Raw genomic sequence first — 18529 nt, forward strand, 5'->3', positions numbered from 1 at the left:
ATGTTTCTTCTCAAAGCGTTTTAAACACTGAACACCTAGACCAAACAGTTCTGCAAAATTATCCACAAGAATAATTCCTTTCATCAGGAGATGAGTCACTGGCAAGGACACCATGTAAAAGGTTAAATGAACCTCTATCCAGATTTTGCAAAGTAACAATCAAACTCCTAAAAGATAGCAGTCCTCATAAAAACATACATAACAGAATATCAAAATATGTCATGAGCCAAACACTTCTACATATTTGTACATAAAAGCTAGCTGCCCTTCTCTTTGCTATAGTTTAAGGAGTTATTATTGTTAAATAATCATTACCCTGGTAGTAAGTTTTATTAAATTTCAGTCTCCATCTTTTCATATTCTTAATATGAAGCCCACTTTCTATGGCCTAAAACAATTAGAAACTTGGAAGAGAACCAATTATGTACAGAGGATAAGATTAGAGTGTCATTAACAATTCAGTTTTAAGTAGTAGGATCAAAATAACTAACAGCAACTTTCTCTTTAGCTTTAGGCAATGCATTCACATATTCAAAACAGAGACCCCAAAGGTAGCCTTAAGGAGAATGAGACTGACCCATAAGCAGCCACTTTTGCAAATCAAAAAATAATCAAACAGCACAACTCAACTACGGCGTGCTTTTGTACCTATTATTGCTGGCAGACCAGGAAATCCCTGCTTATATCACAACTGAAGATTTCTCAGAGTAGGAGGCTCATATAGGAGAGATGATTTCAAGTAGTTTGCAGATGAGGGATTTAATAAGTTGAATCACCACTGAGAAAGCTATTTCTTTTAATTCAGATACAGAGAAAGCCAAGAAGGTGGTGAGACTGTGTGAAGCTTCAGGAAACCTGTGTATATGTGGTACATACGGTTCACAAACATTTGTTCCTCATGAGACAGGATGCTTGTGAGATGGGCACCCTGCAGACGGCATTCCCGCTCAGCCGCGTCCCACGTGCGTCGGTGAGCGAAGTATTTGTAGCACTGCCCTTGGAATTTGTGCCAACCATAGTCACACGTCTCAGTGTCTAGAAGGAGGGAGGCAGGGGCTTATTAAACTCACCTACGTCATTCAATCTTGGCTCACATTTCCAAGTGTTAACAAGAAGACCCAACAATAGCAATGCCATGTCCCTGAAGTTACCAATTAATAAACTGTGATCGCGATGACAAAAATTATGACAAAGACAGCCCAACTAATTCCTGCCAAGTGGGTGGCTGTACATCGTTGGACTGCAAAGGCAGTATTTGATTGCAATTCCCTTGATTAAAGGCCAGTGTCAGCAGGGGAGAAAACTGGAAGGGGGGCCAATCCAGCTGCTTAGGCTGTGGTGTCAACTAGCTCACTTGTGAAGCCACTGGGGCTAATTCCTTACCAACAACTTTTCAAAAGAGAATCATTTAAGTGATAAGTTAAAATCCAGAGGGAATTTCAGATAATAAGATTATGAATGTTCTATTTGCATAAGGACTTCAAAGGCTCTGGAATTAGTCCTTTCTTACTACACAGAAAGATAGCTGGGGTGGCCAGGGGCTCTTGTCAGGTAACATTCACAAAGAGAAAAAAATGTCTTCATCGTCAGTAGGTAGCTTCGGAGATGTAGCCAGGGCTGTGTGCTTTCTTACCAAAAATGAGAGGGAATGTAGTGAACTCCCAGTGCAAATGCATCAGGATTTTAAGTCTATTAAGAATGAAGTAACCTAAGTTATTTAACTTTGTGCCCCACATTCCACCAAGCCATATACATATATGTGTATTTGTGTATGTAGTTTTATATATGTGTATGTGTGTGTGTGTGTGTGTATTTTGCAATAAGCACCCTATAACCAGTATCTTTGTGGGATGAAAACATTTTTCAAATATATCTAAATTTTACCCTGACAGTAAACTTCAGCTATACTTTCTAGACTGCCAATTTTTACGTATTTTCAGTAAAGCAGCCTTGCTCATAGCTCTGCAATCTCATTGGTGATTTTCCCTCAGACTCACCCACTCATAGATGGGGTTAAATTATATGTATTAAATAATAGTCAATAGAAGTAATTTTGACTTCCACAAAATGTACCTCACAAATATATTGAGCTAGGTAACTGTAAAAACTAATGAGTAAAAAGTTTATAGAGAACTTCCCAGATTGCCTAATAAACGTCCTCCCCTTCCCTAATTTTACTGAAGGAGCCAAGGGTTTATTAAACTCACCAATTTATCTATGAAGAAAACAAAACCCTACTGGATGAAAGAAATGTGTGTCTTATATGTCAGACTTAGTAGCCAAACTGAAAGTCAAATCGTTCCCTGACTCTTGCTCACTCGGATTTCTCCTCTTTCTATAATTGTGGGAAAATATGCATCCTGAGAGATTTAATTTTTTCCTGGCTTCAGTGATTTAGACCATAATCATACAACAGATGCAGCTTATCTCTGAGAACAGTCTTTATTTCAGTTTAGTCTATCAGACCCGTTGTTTAGTTACAACCAGCTGACTAATTGGTTTAAGTAACGTCTACTGGAAGTTGTGAGTTTTATAGAAGTGTTGTTTGGGGACCACCATATCCCCTAGGAAAGGACTCAAGCCTCAGCTAGGTGGTTTGGGTTAAACTAGCACTCAGCACAGAATGGAACATGTTTTGGCTACTTGGATTAATAATTTTCCTTTTGCAATATTCACATGGAAGAATTTAGAGGTGAAGTGGGAGTGTTGGGGAGCAAACATATTCAAATGTGAGGGGACTTAGTTTATAAGGAAGGAGAATTGGGACAGTTTCAGAAAACTCTTATTGTTAAAGTCAGTATATGGTATTGTAATAGGACAATTTTCTTTAACCTTGGAAATTATTATTTATTTTAAAACAGCTTAAAATTCTAGAGGATCCCTAACTTGTTGAGTGAGACATTAGAAATAAATTATTTTATATACTCTTTTTCTCTATTAACCCAAATGGTATTAGTCTGGTCTTAGTCTTTCATTATTAAAATAGATTATCATTAAGTATTTTTCCTCTTACACCAAAAATCTCAAATTATCATTAAATTTAGATGCATAACCACATCATTGCTACAATGCCTTTCTCAGTTAGTAGGTGTATATATTCTGATCAGAACACAGGTCCAAAATACAGGCACAGAATTTCTGTTAAAACCAAATGGGGACAGTTTATTTATTTATATTATCTAGACAACAGATTTATATTCCTAATGATTATATGTGTGCAAACACCAATTATAATACATGTGCAAAAGCCACTTAACAGAGTGACTTTTTATTATTAAAAAACCAAATATCCACACTGATTCACTTAATTTTTATTACTCATTAATTCAGTAAATACATACTGCATGACTACATGTCAAGCAGCATCTTCTTGTGTGCTACTCTGATAGGAGAGATCAGAAGCAGTCCATGTTTTCAATCTTCCCTAAAAATAATGGGGTACACATTCCATTTATTAAAAAGCAGACCTTTTAGATTATATTTTCTTAAAATTCTTCTGACATGTAGGATCACTTCTTATGCTTTAAAACTACCAGAGTGCCTAGGTTTCAGGACAAGATTCAGGTTCAGTTTGGCCCATGAGTGTTGGAACAGGGGGAGAGGGGATGGCAACTCCTTTCATGGTGACAGAATCTGGAACTACCACTCAAGAGACTTCACTAAAACTATATTCTCATTATGCCATATAGGTAACATTTTCAATATCTGCCATGACTTAAGAAATTATCAACACTTAGGCACCTCTTCCTGTGTCATTGATTTTGGGTGCGGACAATCTGTGTGTGCTGAACTGTCTCCAAAGTCAGCTGAAGAAACAACAGCACAGTCATCACCGAAATTTGGACAGAAAACTGTTTAGACAGCAATGCTGCTGTTAATGAAGAAAACATTTGTTCTTAGGCAACCTGAAAAAAGGAGACATTTTTCAGTGTCCTGGCAATAAATCACAGGAGCGCAGCTGCAGCTGGTAAATAGACTCGGATGGCTGTGTCTTAGCAAATAATCTGGATGAAAGTCAAACTTGCTTTAAGATGAAATAGAGTTTACCTGGAAGTCAAGTGGCTCCAGAAATGAGAGAAAAAAAATCAATGTCTTTTCTTTTTAATAATAGAGTAGGAAAAGGTAACTGTCTCCAAAGTCTCTTCCAAGGATCTCTGACCACTGAATCCATTGGATAGACACATAAATAAAATGCTTGTCTGTGAGAGTTACTTTAGAAGTGTGAAGATACTGAGAAAAACCTGGGATTTAAAAAACAGCTAAGGTTCATTTTTCCCATTCTAATGCACTAGCTGTTTGACCTGGAACACTTCACTTTTCCTTTCTGAGCCTCAATTTCTGACCCAATGCACAGAAATACTGTCAATGAAATAAAATTATGTACCTGGAAGCACCTGGCAACTTATAAAGTATCCAATAATAGTATCTCTTTTCATACCCTGTCAAGAATTCTGCTGTGTCACCAAGAGCCAGGATTTTTGTTTTCTTCAGAGCTTCGTTCTGTTCAGTTTCACTCAGAACAGTGCCTGGCAGACAGTAGGTATTCAATAAAGACTTGCTGAAAGAATTTTTTGAATCACTCTGTGGACTTGGAACTAAGGGAGGCCAGAATCATTTGATTCTGTATTTCAAATATCTCACCCTTTTGTTTTCTTCTTACTGTTGGCATCCTTCTTACTGTTTTCTTTTAAGAAGAGGATCTTACTTGATCAATTTTCAGATTTCTTTCTAAATTCTAAAACAGACTCTTCCTATGCAATAGAGTAAATGAAAAAATCTCTAAAAACTCAGCCATCACTCATCTCCTTCAATTGGTAATTCAATACATGCTCCTTTTAGTTTTGCTCTGAGCTGATGCCCAGATTGACACTGCAAAGCAGAATGTGGGGCCAGACCAATGTGCCTGACTGTCCTAATACATTTTCATTTTGTCTAGTGCTATAGAAGTTTGGCACGAGACATTTTTGTCAAGGCCAAACCACTGTACAACTTTAAGCAGAGGAAATCAATGTCTCAAAGTGGAGTGTGCTGAGCATGCAATCTGTTTCTGATTGATGGACTAAGAACTATTACCAATAACCATCTAAAATACACTCTCAGGTTGGCCATAAAATGCAAATTACAGGACAAGATAGTCAAGCCATTGTGCACACAGGCTTTTCTTTCATTCAGAAAAAACAGATCTTCGGTAGGAAAATTCCCTGTTGAGCAGATTCACAACATCTTTTACATAGTGTTTGCCAAGCTAAAACTAATGCATTCTAACAACTATATTAACTCATCCTCCAGAGGTGATGGGCCATGAAAAATAAGCCCGCTGAATCTCCAGTGCTCAGGGGAGAAAACAAAGGCAGCTAACATTGAGTGCAGTACCCTTGGTACAAGCCACATACATGGGTGCCTAGTTTGTCCTCAGGAAGAATATGTATCACACAATGCTCCTTTTGTTGGCTAGATGTCCTTACGCTCACCTCAGTATGCCTGTCTGTAATTCCACTCTATCAGCAAAACAGCAGTGATCAAAACCCCACTACCGTTCAGATGTCGTGAGCTATGGACACATAAGAAAACCTAACATATGTGGTAACCTGTGCATTTCTTCTGCAGAGAATATGAAGTATGGCCAAAATCGCTAAAAACAACCAACTCATTATGACAAAAGGCTGCCTAGAAGTAATGTTAGAAATGAAACATCAGCAATGTTCATCATATAAATGTTGGGATAGCTCTTACCTTGCTCACAAAGTGCACCAATATAGCTCGGAAGACAGAGGCACCTAAAGGTATTAAAACCATCAACACATGTGGCTCCATTGCGACAAGGGTTAGAGTGGCATTCATCAAAATCTGAAATATAATCATAAAAGCCCATAAAAGTACTTTCAAAAGTGATCAAGTTGTTGTAAGGATCCTATTTAGTGTAAAGTTTCCAGATAAAATACAGATGGCCCATTAAATCTGAATGTCAGATTTAAAAAAAAATAATAATCTTTAAGTATAAGTATGTCTCATGCTATATTTAGGGCATACTTATATAAATAATTATTTGTGTATCTGAAATTAAAATTTAACTGACCTTCCTGTATCTTATTTACTAAATCTGGCAACCCTAAGAAAATTCCAAAGATATTCAGAGAAGGGTCATTGTCTCCACTGCTTTCAGATGAGTCACATGAATCCTAACACTGATAAGAATCCCCCTACCTTTCCAGCCCCAATCCTGGCTTACAGGGAATAATGAAAACACTAAACTGGTTTCACTGCCTCTGCCTCTTCCCTCTCTTATATATCCTTCACTCTGCTGATCGTCATCTCATCTTTAGGCAGAGTCAAGATAATTTTACTCTTTGGCTTCCAAACATTCTGTGGATCCCAGCTGCCCAGGGCAGTGGTCCTAAAAGCGCAGTCCGTGGGCCAGTAAACACCACCACACCCAAGAATGTTGAAATGCACCAGGCTCACCCAGATGTACTGAATCAGATTCTGTGGAGACAGCAACGATTTACCAAGCCCTGCAGATGATTCTGACGTACACTGAAGTCTCAGAATCATTGGCTAAAGGATGAAGTACTAAACTCTTCAGTACAATGTATTCAGGGCCTCTTCAGACCTAAAAAGATCCAACCCTCCTTCAAGTATTCTCTCCCGGTAGGTTTGTCTCTCACAGATCCCTAGGAGGCCACCTGAATGCTTGTAGTCACCCATATGCATTCTGCAGTTTGTGATCTCTGTGCTTTTGATTGATGAATCTCCTTCCTCCACCTATTAAAATCCTCCCTACTTGAAGATCTGTATTAAATGTAACTTTTCTATACAGATATACACGATCTTCCCTGGTGAAATTAATGATTTTATTCCTGTACATTTTGCAACTCCACTAAAAATGTAATGTTTAGTTAAATGAAAAGAATGTTAAAAATGAATACATAAAATAAACTTCCAAGAAGTATATAATGTGTTCTGACCTAAAATGGCTTTAGTAATGATGATATTATACCGTAGTATTACAAAACACTTTTAAGGTGTTCGCTATGTGTCAGCCACTCTTCTAACAGCTTCCCATATGTTAGCTCATGAAATTATTTTAAATTGATTTCAACACAAAACAAAATGGGGGCCTTATAGATGCTTTTAAACATATATATGTGAATTTTATATTTAAGATATAATTATTCCTTAAATGTTATCTATTGCTATCTCTACATCCCCACTAATTAGTACAAATATGGAGCTTACTAGCTTGTTGACCTTTTCTTAAGACAAGCACTCTTTTAACATGAATGTCAGGGACTCTTTCTAAACATTTCTGCGTAATCTAAAACATTACCCACCGGCCTTCTTTACTCATCACGAGAACACTGCCACAGTGCCTCTAACGGGAGCACCTAGCCACTATATTCCATCACTTTTCCTCAGAGGCAAGGTCTAAATTTAGCCAAATCAAAACTGGTATTTATTTTTTTAAGAAAAAAGGAAACATAAATAGGAATGGGAATAAAAGGAATTGATATAGTAAAGAGACAATGATATTCCTTGGACCTCAAACGAGGACGACAATCTCAAAGCCCCTTGAAGCAGAGGTGGCTTACACGGGCCTCAGGGGACAGCCCCAGAAGGAGCTCTCCATTCCCATCAGAGGAGCCTGTTAGCCCAAAACAGAAAAAACAAACTCCCTAATTTTTTAAAGGTAGCTTTCTAAAAACTTTTTGGCATTTAAATCGATTATTTATTGATATGCAGATTTGGGAAACTAGATTAAAAGTTTTTGTTAATATTTATGCAACTTTACTTATGCATTTATAAAGCCTATCTGTAAAAGCACAAAAAGACAGCTAAGCACAGTAAGCTTTACGGAATCTTGGGTATATTAACAAAATCTAATAAACATCTGCCCTCATTTTCCATATCCAACTTCAATTACTATGATTTTAACTTCATTTAACATATGCTTCATCTATACATGGGTTTCTCTGAAATCCTCTCATTGATTTGAGCAATATAAATTCTCCCACAATATATCTTCTGGAAAAGCACTACAGCCTTTCAGGCAAGAATATCTTACCAAGTTCACACTGGTCGCCACTGTATCCTGGCACACAGGTACACACATAGGAGGTTTCAGTAGGATAACAGGTGCCTCCATTAAGGCAAGGGTTTGTTTTGCAATGATCAGGTCCTAACATGTTCAGGAAAGTAAGAAAAGCAATTAGGCTCACCTCTGAATAAATTTCAACATATTTTAGCATAAAATGAAACTTATTGCTACTATAATAGAAGCTTTATCATAGCAATTTAGATATACAACGCAGAAAAGTTTAACATTAACTTTACTCTCTGGAGTGTTTCTTGGCATTATAACTAATTGTTACAAATTGTATCTATTCATTTCTGGGATCCAATCGCTGTTATTTTTTAACAATATTTTGTACGACATCTGGCAACTAATATATTCTACTGCAGATTTAGTTGGCATGATAATGGCAATTGATTTTAGTCAAAATGATTACACATATGTGCACAGTGAATGGAAAATGTAATCTTTTAAACGAGGTTAGTTCATGGGAAATGGCTGGGTACACAGAACATGCATTCTTTTTAGCAGATTGGCTTGTTATCATCATTTGAATTGTTATTGCCTTTTACCACTTAATGCTCAGAAACTGCCTTTCTTCCAAAGTGTGCACTGAAGTCTCTTCTGCTACATTAATATGCTTTTTCCAAAAACACGTTCCAAATGTACTCCTTTAAACTATACTTGAAGAAAAGCAACACAGGGATTAAATTCTACTGCATAAAAACAAACCCAAATACAAAAGCCTCACCTAAAATGAAACCCCAAATTTTCATTACCATTTCCTTATTAAAACACAATGATACTGACACTCCTAGCAGATAAACGGAAAGGCCAAAGACACATATTTATGAGAATAAACAGTTCAAAATATATTTCCTAAATGCAAATACTTTTACACTATTTGAAGCACAGATATTATTCTGTAATATTGCTCAGATGATTATATTTACATTAATAGCTTCTATGTATTATTTGAATACTTTTGCAGATTGCTTAAGTTTCAAAATGTTCGAGAATCCAAATGACGGAAGTTTTGCACAATAATTGATATAAATTGGTTATATATAGAATAAAAGTCATATTTTCAGGAATCCTAAGTCCCAAAGCCCTGAAATAATTACACATGAAAAAAAAGGTATCTACTTATGAAACATGAATTTAAGGAATATTCTGACACACAGATACTGCTACAGAAGATAACTGAGACTTTTCCACACAGGAATGGCAAACTCATACTTTCTGAATGTTAATTAAATTCTAGGCAACTAGAAAGACTCATTAGATACACATTCGCATGTGTGAATTCAACATTACAATCAGTTTAAGTCAAATGCTTGCACCTATTTCTTTAAAAACAATCCCAGTTTTTCTAAGATTCTTTCTCCTAAAATTCTAAAAATATGGAAGATCTCCCTAGCCATTTAGTTTTCTGCCTTTGAAAGTACACTGCTTAGATGACAAAGCTACATCAACAACACATTTATGTGCTGCCCTTGGTGCAAAATCAACACGACACTTATGTGAAAGTGCCTGGTAAGACTGTGAGGTACCACATAAATGTGAGGCAGTACTATGACTCCCCCTGCAGGCCCCACACACCACGCTGAGGGTATGGGGCAAGGACTTGACAAGAAACTAGGTGTCTTGTTTATTAAAGTAGTATAGATTGGGAGAAAAGTTTTGTTTTGATGAATTTTATTCTTCTCTAAACAGTTCGTATTAATTTCTGAAAGTTCAATCTGCAGTAGATAGGCGAAGCCATCCAGTGTGAGCTGCTCTTTCCTGAATTAGCCAAAAGTGTTAATTTGTTTTGCGATGAAGATGCATTGTAGATTGGATAACTGATACACATTTCCCACTCATTTGTCAAACCTAACTCTCTCTATTTTACATAGCTATTACCAATGATATCTATATCATATTTTTGCCAGCCTGAAGTATATTTCAACAAAATTAGGAAAGAACAAATACTGGCCAGATTACTAGGCTATTATTTATAGATTAAGTATAGAGTAACACCACCACCACCAAGAAATCCACCAACCACCTTTGATCAATTTTATTCATCATTTGTAAAAGTCGCACTCTATCTGAAGCACAACAAACTGAAGTATCAGTGGCACAGAAGACAATGTTGAAACTATCAGAAGAATAATTCTAAGTATAGCTATACTGTAAAACGTACTCATTAAAATAAAACATGGTTTCAACCAACACAGCCCTTGAAGTAATGACTTTTTTTCTTTTTCTAGATAGCAGCTAGGAGGTAATGGCCACTTGGAGATTCCACTAACATAGTTATTTAAATAATGTGCCTGAAAAACACCATTGAAACAGACTTCTCAGCATCATCCAGCTGGATTAAAAGGAAAATAAATTCCTCAGAGTAAACGTTCCAAGACTTCTGGTTTGCATATCATTAAATATCAATTATACATTTTTATACTATATTAATAAGAAACCAGGAAACAGCAGTAACAAGACCAGAGACTTTGGTGTAGGACTGACTGAATTCAAATACTACTTTTCCACAGCGTGTGTAGCTATGCAACCCTGGACAAATTACAGAGCATCTCTGAACCTCCATGTTCTATCCTTTTAATTGGGGTTAATAATATGTGCTTTATAGCCTTTTTGTGAATGAGATAGACCATTTGAACCAGTATCAAATTCATGTTTTCTGTCCATTCAATTAAAAAAAACCACAGAAATTCTCTCTTGACAGGCAAAGCACAAATATACACAGAATGGATACCCACCACGGCTAGGCACTGTGCTAGGCACATTATGTAGGACTATCAGGAGCAAGAAAATTACATAGAAATTTGAACTGATAATTAATACTGCACAAACCATACATGTTTATTAGAGCTATTTACTATTCTCAAATTTTAAAGCTCTGACAGATTTTGATTATTGCCATAATAGCACCCATCAGTGAAAGAGTTTTAAAAACAGAATTTATTTTCCTGTCTTTATCAGGTGTATAACTTTGGGCCATATGACAAAGCAGTTCTTCAGTTGTGAGTAAAACCAAATTGATTTTTAAAAACCATTAACATTTTCAGTTTTTCGGTGCTACAATTATATGTGGTTCCTAAAACCCAGAAAAATACGAATAACTATAAAGCCCAGAAATAATCCATACTTACTTTCTTTGTATCTCATTATGGACTCAATCCTATGTCCTGTCTTGTTACATGAACAGTATAAAAATCTCCACTGATTTAATGTCACAATAACAATTATATACATATATATGTTATGACCAATGGACCATCTCCAAGTTTGGAAACAGATTTATCAGTGTTGTGACCTTACCTGGTAAATAGACTGCTGTGCCTTCCACTGATTCTTCATTAATGCCAATCAGGAAACTGGTTTCATTAGAAGTTTCCAGAAGGGAAAATGATGTTGTTGTAAGCTCAGTGTTTAACTCTGCACTGCTTACTGTTGCCTGATTATTGGAATCAAGGATTCTCGCTGTTACTTGCTGTTCTGATTCCGCTACTGTGGAATCCTCCTCGCTGATCAAAGCCGCCTGTGTTTCAGGGTTTGTTTCCAGAGGAGGAATGGTGGGCGCCTCAGAGGTCTGTGGGCTGAGCTGAGGTACCACATCTGCCTCGACCCCGTAAGTTGCAGAAGCGGTAGTATGTGGCCACAGTGTAGCACCTTCTAACTTAAGTTCACCTGCAGTTGTGATAACAGTTCCAGCCTCAGGTGTGCTAATACTGGAAAAGACCTGGACTGTTTCTCCAGAAAGCTGAACACTGGCTTTGCTTTTGAAATCTTGGGGAATCTCAGTTTCGTCTGCAGCAATTGTTTCTGTGGGAAAAGCTTCGATTTGTTTTAATAACTGAGGTTCACTTTCATCTTCTGAAGATTCTAGGTCTGTGACAGGAGATAAGGATGGAGGCTCTGTTATGTGAAAGTCCTCTTCACTTGGTAGTCTGAAAGTCCCTTCAATGTTTCCAAGTTTTCCTGGGTTCATTTGAGATGTGCCAGCATCTGTACTTGGCAGAGCACTTGGCTGGGGGCCCTCTGTGTGTTCAGAGAACCCACTGCCTAAGTGTACAGTGAACGGAGACGACAGCATCTGAGAAGACGACTCTGCAGAAGCTGGAAACACTGATGTTGTATCCATGTAATCTGGGGGATTGGATCCTTCCATTCCATTTGGTGCCTCCGTTAAACTCTGAGTCATAAGGTGGAGAGGCCCAATACTTACGTAGGGTGAAGGATGAATCAGTGACTCCTCGGCTCCTGAAGAGAATTCTGGTTGAAAAGAAGGAGCTCCATATTTCTGTTCTTCATACTCATCCTGTGTGCTTTCCAAATGGCCCAATGTGGATATCATCTCACTTTGGTCTGCAATTGCTTGACCATCAGACAAAGTACTCGATTCAAAGATGTCATCAAGGACTTTTGCTTCCATTTTTGATTCTTCAATCCCTGGATTAACTGTGGCAGACTTACTAGGAAGGGGCAGGGATGTTGCTGTGGGAAACAAAATATCTAATTCTGTTTCTGTGCTAGGGACAGGGATCCCAGTTGTGAAGACAAAGCCTGTGTGATCTAATTGGCTTCTGTCTCCAGAAGTCATTGCTTCTTTATCGGTTGCCTGAGTGTAGTTAGCCAGAAGAGTATCACCAGAGCCCTCAAAGGTTTCCTCAGTTAAGGAAAGGTTAAGAGCTGCCTTATACTTCTCTTGAACTTGAGTACTTTCTTCACTACTGTCATGTGATCCTGATGGTACCTCCGGATCTATGTCTGTTTGCATTTCAAGGATGTCTTCATATACAGGTTTAGTGTGATCAATATCTATGATAGTATTTTTATCTGAAGTCAGCTCAGGTAAAATTTCAAGGATGGTACTCTCTGTAACAGTCAATATTAAATCCTTGTCTTCTGTGTCCAAATCTATAATAATATTTTCAGTGGTTTTTCTTCTCTCAGGTTTTAAGGTGAAATCCTCAAATGCTCTGAAATGGTCTTGGGAACTCTCTGCAGCACCTTCAGCAGACCTCTCATATGACAGTGTGCTAGCTGGGTTGGAGGGGCTTTCATTCTGCTGGGAATGAAGAGGTGGCGCCGTTGAAACTGCTGGGGATCCATCAGCAATAATCGCCTTAGCACTTGGAACTTCAGGATGTTTTTCCAGGAATCTATCAGAAACAAATGTGGTGCTTCCTTGCCTGGTTGCCTGAATAGTTCCAGAAGTGTGGACTAAATCAACCATATCCAGTTCCGCAGATCCTTCTCCAGAATGTTCATAAAATAAGTCAGATGGCTTTGGAGCTGATGTAACAAATCCTTTCACCATTTCAAGACCGTAAGTCCTGGCCAGAAAATCAGTAGAAGAGGTTGCCATTTCTTTCACTTCTGCTGCTGAAGAATTCTCATCAGAGACTTGTTCAGGGGGAGGCTGTGGTCTGCTAGTCTGTATGTCTTCTGCCCAACCTCGAGCCTGATCTTGAAGATGCACAGTGTCTGTGGAGAGAATGGGAAGTGCCATAGAGGGTCCTTCTGTGCTGGTGTCACTTATAATTTCTAGTATGGTTGGGCTGGATGCTGTGTCCCTATCATCAGAGAGACTGTCTGTCTGGAAAGTGAGTGGTCTTACTACATGTGCCTCAGTTTCTATTTCCACAGAGTGGTCAGTTGTATCACTTAAGTTGCTAGTTTCTAAACTGTCCACTTGAGAAATTTGGGGATATAATATGTTGATGATTTGTTCCATTTCAGTAAAATTTACTGATGTTGTAGCAGGCAAAACTTCTTCTCCTGATCCCAGTCCAGAGAATAAAAGATCAGAATCTGACTCTTTAATTATTGGTCTCATAATTTTGGGAGAGGGTTTCATACTTTCTGCCTCTTTGATTGATGAATCTGTAACTATGCTTTCGGCTGGCAGTGATTCAGTCACTGAAGCACTGGCTAAGAAAAAATGGGATTTTTCAGTAACTTCAGGGAGAGTACTGTAGGGTTCCAAGCCTTTTGCATCTGGCTCTGGAGTAGACATATCAAGTAAGGAAATGCCTTCCTCCTCCATTTCTTCACCAATACTGTAAATTTTCTTTGTTGTTAGTGTAGAATAATCTGTGGTTTGGAGTCCAGTTTCAGTAAATGTTTGCAAATCAAAATTTGTTTGTTCTGGTGCAGTAGAGCTTTGAGGGAATTCAAAAGATTTTTGTCCTTGAGTCTTTTCCTCTGAGGCTGTTTCACTTTCAATTCCTTGTCTTACAGGAGTGACTTCTGGCCTGGACCATAAGTAGGCTGGCTCCATAGTCTGGGGAAAGTCCATTGGAACTGTGCCACCAAACTTCACTTTGCTCATTTCTCTTGGAGCTTCAGTACCTTCAGCTTCTGCTGTTGGTAAAACGGTGGATCTTGTACCAGCTTCATTCACGGCACCTTCTCCCAATTCTTGATCAGTAAGTGAGGAATCTGTACCATAAATATTTCCCACAGCACTGGCAAACCCTTGGTCAACAGAGCTGCTTACTGAGACCAACTGCTCACCTGAGCCCTCAGCAGAGGCTGTGAATTCTTCCCAAGACAAGGCGGAAGTGCTCATCAAGGTGCTTTGAGGTCCTTCCAAGTCAGCTAAGTGACTGATATGATCTGAGGTAGGTGTTACAGATGCTGAAATTTGGGTATCCTTAAATGCTGCATCCCCGGAGCTTTCCATCATTACCGTTTCTTCTTGTGTTAGGGGATGAGATACTGTCACATAGTCTCTAAAGCCACCACTGAAATCTTCCTCCAAAGGAAAATCTGTAGAAAAGCCCTTTATTTCTGACCCACGATTTTGCTCTCCTGACACCTCTGAAATCAAGTTGTTTTTGGATGTTTGGCTTATAATTTCAGCAACTTCCCTGTCTGTTTCAGTACTGAAAGCCAATCCTTTTGGCTCAAAAGGGAATATAGTTCCCACATGGGGAGACAAAGTGCCATCTGCTTCCTTTTTGGTTTGAATTTCAAGTTGTAAGTGAAATGAAGAAAAACCAGTGGTTTCTGGATCAGCAGCAGCTTCTCCAGAGCCCTGCTCCACAAAGAGAGATATGAGGCCACCTGGGCCAGTGGCCAGCTGCTCCTGAACCCCAGGTTGCCTGCTACTGCTGGGTTCTGTGGTTTGTGCCCCCAGATTGTCTAAAACATTTTTTTCTGTAAAGACAAGGGTAGAACTTGTCATTTCCCTTTTAGACTGTGTGGGTGTTGTCAAAGACATAACATCGGTCCTGGTAGCAGATGCTGAATCCCTAGATGTGGCTTTGCTGGAGCTTTCTAATTCAGAGGGCAAGACTGACGGATCCGATCTCTGCAGAAGTAACTGTACCTGCATTGTAGAAGTTGTGCCTGTAGTTCCTTCCTCATCTTTCCTTTTCTTTGCAAGAGATGTGCTGAAGACCCACTCCGAAGAGTCTGTTTCCCTTACAAATTTGGTAGGCACTGCCTCTGCAGAAGGCTGTTCAGAAACTGAAGAAGCAGTGGTTGCCGGAATATCAAAAAGGCTTTCTGTCATCATCGTGTCACTGGGAACAAGAGAATCTGTAGTATTTCTCTGTGATAAATCAGTCAGCATGGTGAACATTTCATCTTTAGCTTCTCCTGCTTCCCCAGAGCCTTCTGGAATTGGAACTGACGGCCTTCCTGACAGCTCTACAACTTGTCTGGGGCTTATTTCCACCCAGCTTTCTACAGTGGACAGTGCGCCATCAGGCTGGGGACTTCCCGTTAAGGTAACTGACAGTTCTTCTGAAACATCTGCAGGCAAAGAACTTGGAATCATACTTGGAGCATATGTGACAGGTGTGCTGCCTTTTTCTGCCTTTTCACTGAATGTTACCACCATAGCCCTTGAAGAGACCATTTTTTGAGAGTCTTGGTCCATGACTGCATCTCCTGAAGACTCTTCAAGAAAGAGAGGTAGGGGTTCATTGTGCTCATGGCCCTGATGCCCAAGCTCGGGTCCTCTCCCTGTGACTGATCCTGGCCGCTCTGTGGCCTCTCCCTCATGGAATGGGAGTGTGGGAAAAACGTCCGGCTCACCACTTGAAAACTGTTCTGGTGTTTCAGGGTAAGTCTCGGGCCTCCACGTCAGTTCAGCTGAGTCGGTGGTTTCTTTAGATTCATTAGGTTGCATGGCAGTAGATAAGCCAGTTTCGGCTATCACAAACTGGTGAGGATCACTTTGGCTGCTGTGTGAGAAGTTTTGAGAAGGCGCCACACTTTCAAACTGGCCACGCCTAGCTTCTGCTGCTTCTGGGTCCTTGGGCACTGTGGTGACTAGCTGCTTCCCATTTATGTACTGCACTGATGGGGTGGTGGTCACGTCAGCAGCATTTGCACACTCTTCGTCTTCCCCCTCATCTTCACTGTGGTATATATCTATTTCAATTAACTGAGGTAAAATTTCAGCAATTAGATCATGCTCTCCATCTGTTTCTTCACTACAAGGCTCATCTTCTTTAGATTCTGAATCTATTGGATGACCACTTACACTCAAATCACTCATTCGACCTGAAAAAAACAAAGAGTTTTCACAATACTTAAATGGAAGATTTGACAGGGTATGAAAGAAGAAATCGATAACAAGGCTGGCTGACCACACACACAAAGAAGTATTCAAATTTTTTCCCATTAAGTACAATCATCCTTTAACACATGGTTCTCAGTCTTCAAATTTGCTGTTTTACATTAACAATAGGAAAGTGAATCCAATTTAAATTTTAGAAACGGGTTATGAAACCTTGTCAACATGTTTAACAAAACAACATCCTTAAAATGAAACAAGGAATCACATATATACATGATAATCATGAAGTGTGGGAATTCATCTTTGTGTGAACTGAAAAAAAATTAACACCATTTCACCAGATCATAGAGAAGATGTAATTGATTATGTCTTATGTAAGGGGATGCTTAACGCCTTCTATTTAATGAGGAAATGAGAAGAGATTCTTTTGGTCTCTTGTCATAATCAGTCCTAGAGAAGACCGTTTTTAGAAAAGTAGAAGAGAGGTTTCTTTATATCTTTTCACAGTGCCATGACAACCCCTCCCCAGCGCAACCATGAGACAGGACTGCACAGGCAGCAGCCATGTCCAGACACAGGGTGGGAAGCCCTGGATGGAGGGCTCGGTGGGTGCAGGCACAGCTCACTGAAAGCACAAGGGAAGAAGGACCCTCCACACCTTTTCACCTTCATCCCTCATGGGAGGTGACCTGGATTGGGTCAATTATAGTTCTGTTCATTAACATTTTCTCCAAAGGAAGTTCAGGAGTCACATGTCCACATTTGCACTAGCGTACCTTAAACAGCACATACCTTCAGATCAGCCCCTAGATTACAAACTGCCATAGGGTGCCCACCAGTAAGCCCAAGGGACTTCTCTGCCTCCAGAAATACATCAGCAAAGCTCTTGTCTGTACACCAGGAAGGAGGAAATTCTGGCCTTCACACTTTCAGTTGTCCTAAGAGAGGGTCCTGCCACTACAGGAGTTCTATTCCCAGCATCACAGCAGCGCGGACGTGCCTGTGGCCTCGCTGACCCATGAGAAAGACGGAAGCACGGTGTCTCACCCTCCTGCCCCTATCAATACGCCCAGGTCCGCCCAGGTCCATGCCACACAGGCTTAGGCTGAACCCGCAAAGCTTACAGAAGAACAATGAAGATGGAGCCACTCTGCCCCCGTAGGTAGGGAGACCGTTCCTGTTACAGGAAGCTGCTGCCTTCCATGTAAGAGGGGATCAACATCTACATTTACTGATAAGTCAGAAAAGAAAACAACCCTATTGAGAAGGAGCTGGTATTGCTTGCATTCTTCAGGCAACACATATATAGAAATACAAGAACTCTCAATTAAAACTCTACGAAGCTCCTTCTATTTTCTCAACTAGGATTTGTTAGAAAAACTAAAGACCACAAAACCTTTCTGGAACTAGAAAAATTAGGCTATATTTACAATTATCCCTTTCACTCTGATAAAAACAAAACAGAAAACTCTTCTCTATATCCCATCACATCTTCACTGTACTATCTCCATAAAATACGTGTAGGGCTAGGTTGCTCTTAACCCTAACTATATGTCTCTTCTCATTGACTTCCACACGTTGCAGTTCATTTCTTATATCTCCAGCCTAATCCACTACATATATTCAGCCTTTTAGCTCTGTAACCAAAGGCTTATGGGTATTCAAATGAATGAAAAAATATTTCCACCATAAGAGAAGTGAGATTAATGCATAACTATTATTAAAAAATGAATAAATACAGATAATTTCTACCACAGGCATTGCAACTACCCTAATTATCAAACTTAAGAAAATGACTAAATGCCATACATTTTTTCAAAAACTGTAATTAAAAGAATAAGTTTATTCAATATTTGATCACTGAAGTTGTTACTGTGGTTTATAGTCCCGAGTGGTGCATATATTTTAAAAGAGAA

At 39.1% G+C, this 18529-nt stretch overlaps 1 protein-coding gene across 4 annotated transcripts in view; it reads right to left on the reverse strand.

The window, feature by feature from the left end:
* The window catches only part of VCAN (versican), a 102955-nt gene that overhangs the window by 26125 nt on the left and 58301 nt on the right, over positions 1 to 18529 (reverse strand). For 2 of the 4 annotated variants that reach the window (XM_073234425.1, XM_073234427.1), the window contains 4 exons: positions 11396 to 16597; positions 8063 to 8176; positions 5734 to 5847; positions 877 to 1035 (listed from right to left, as the gene is read on the reverse strand). In XM_073234425.1, the coding sequence (XP_073090526.1) occupies positions 877 to 1035; positions 5734 to 5847; positions 8063 to 8176; positions 11396 to 16597 (5589 nt within the window). The remainder of the gene's footprint in view (positions 1 to 876; positions 1036 to 5733; positions 5848 to 8062; positions 8177 to 11395; positions 16598 to 18529) is intronic. The other 2 variants (XM_017675803.3, XM_017675804.3) reach the window with 1 other exon arrangement.

This window comes from Manis javanica, chromosome 1, assembly GCF_040802235.1.
Source record: "Manis javanica isolate MJ-LG chromosome 1, MJ_LKY, whole genome shotgun sequence".
NCBI lineage: Eukaryota > Metazoa > Chordata > Mammalia > Pholidota > Manidae > Manis > Manis javanica.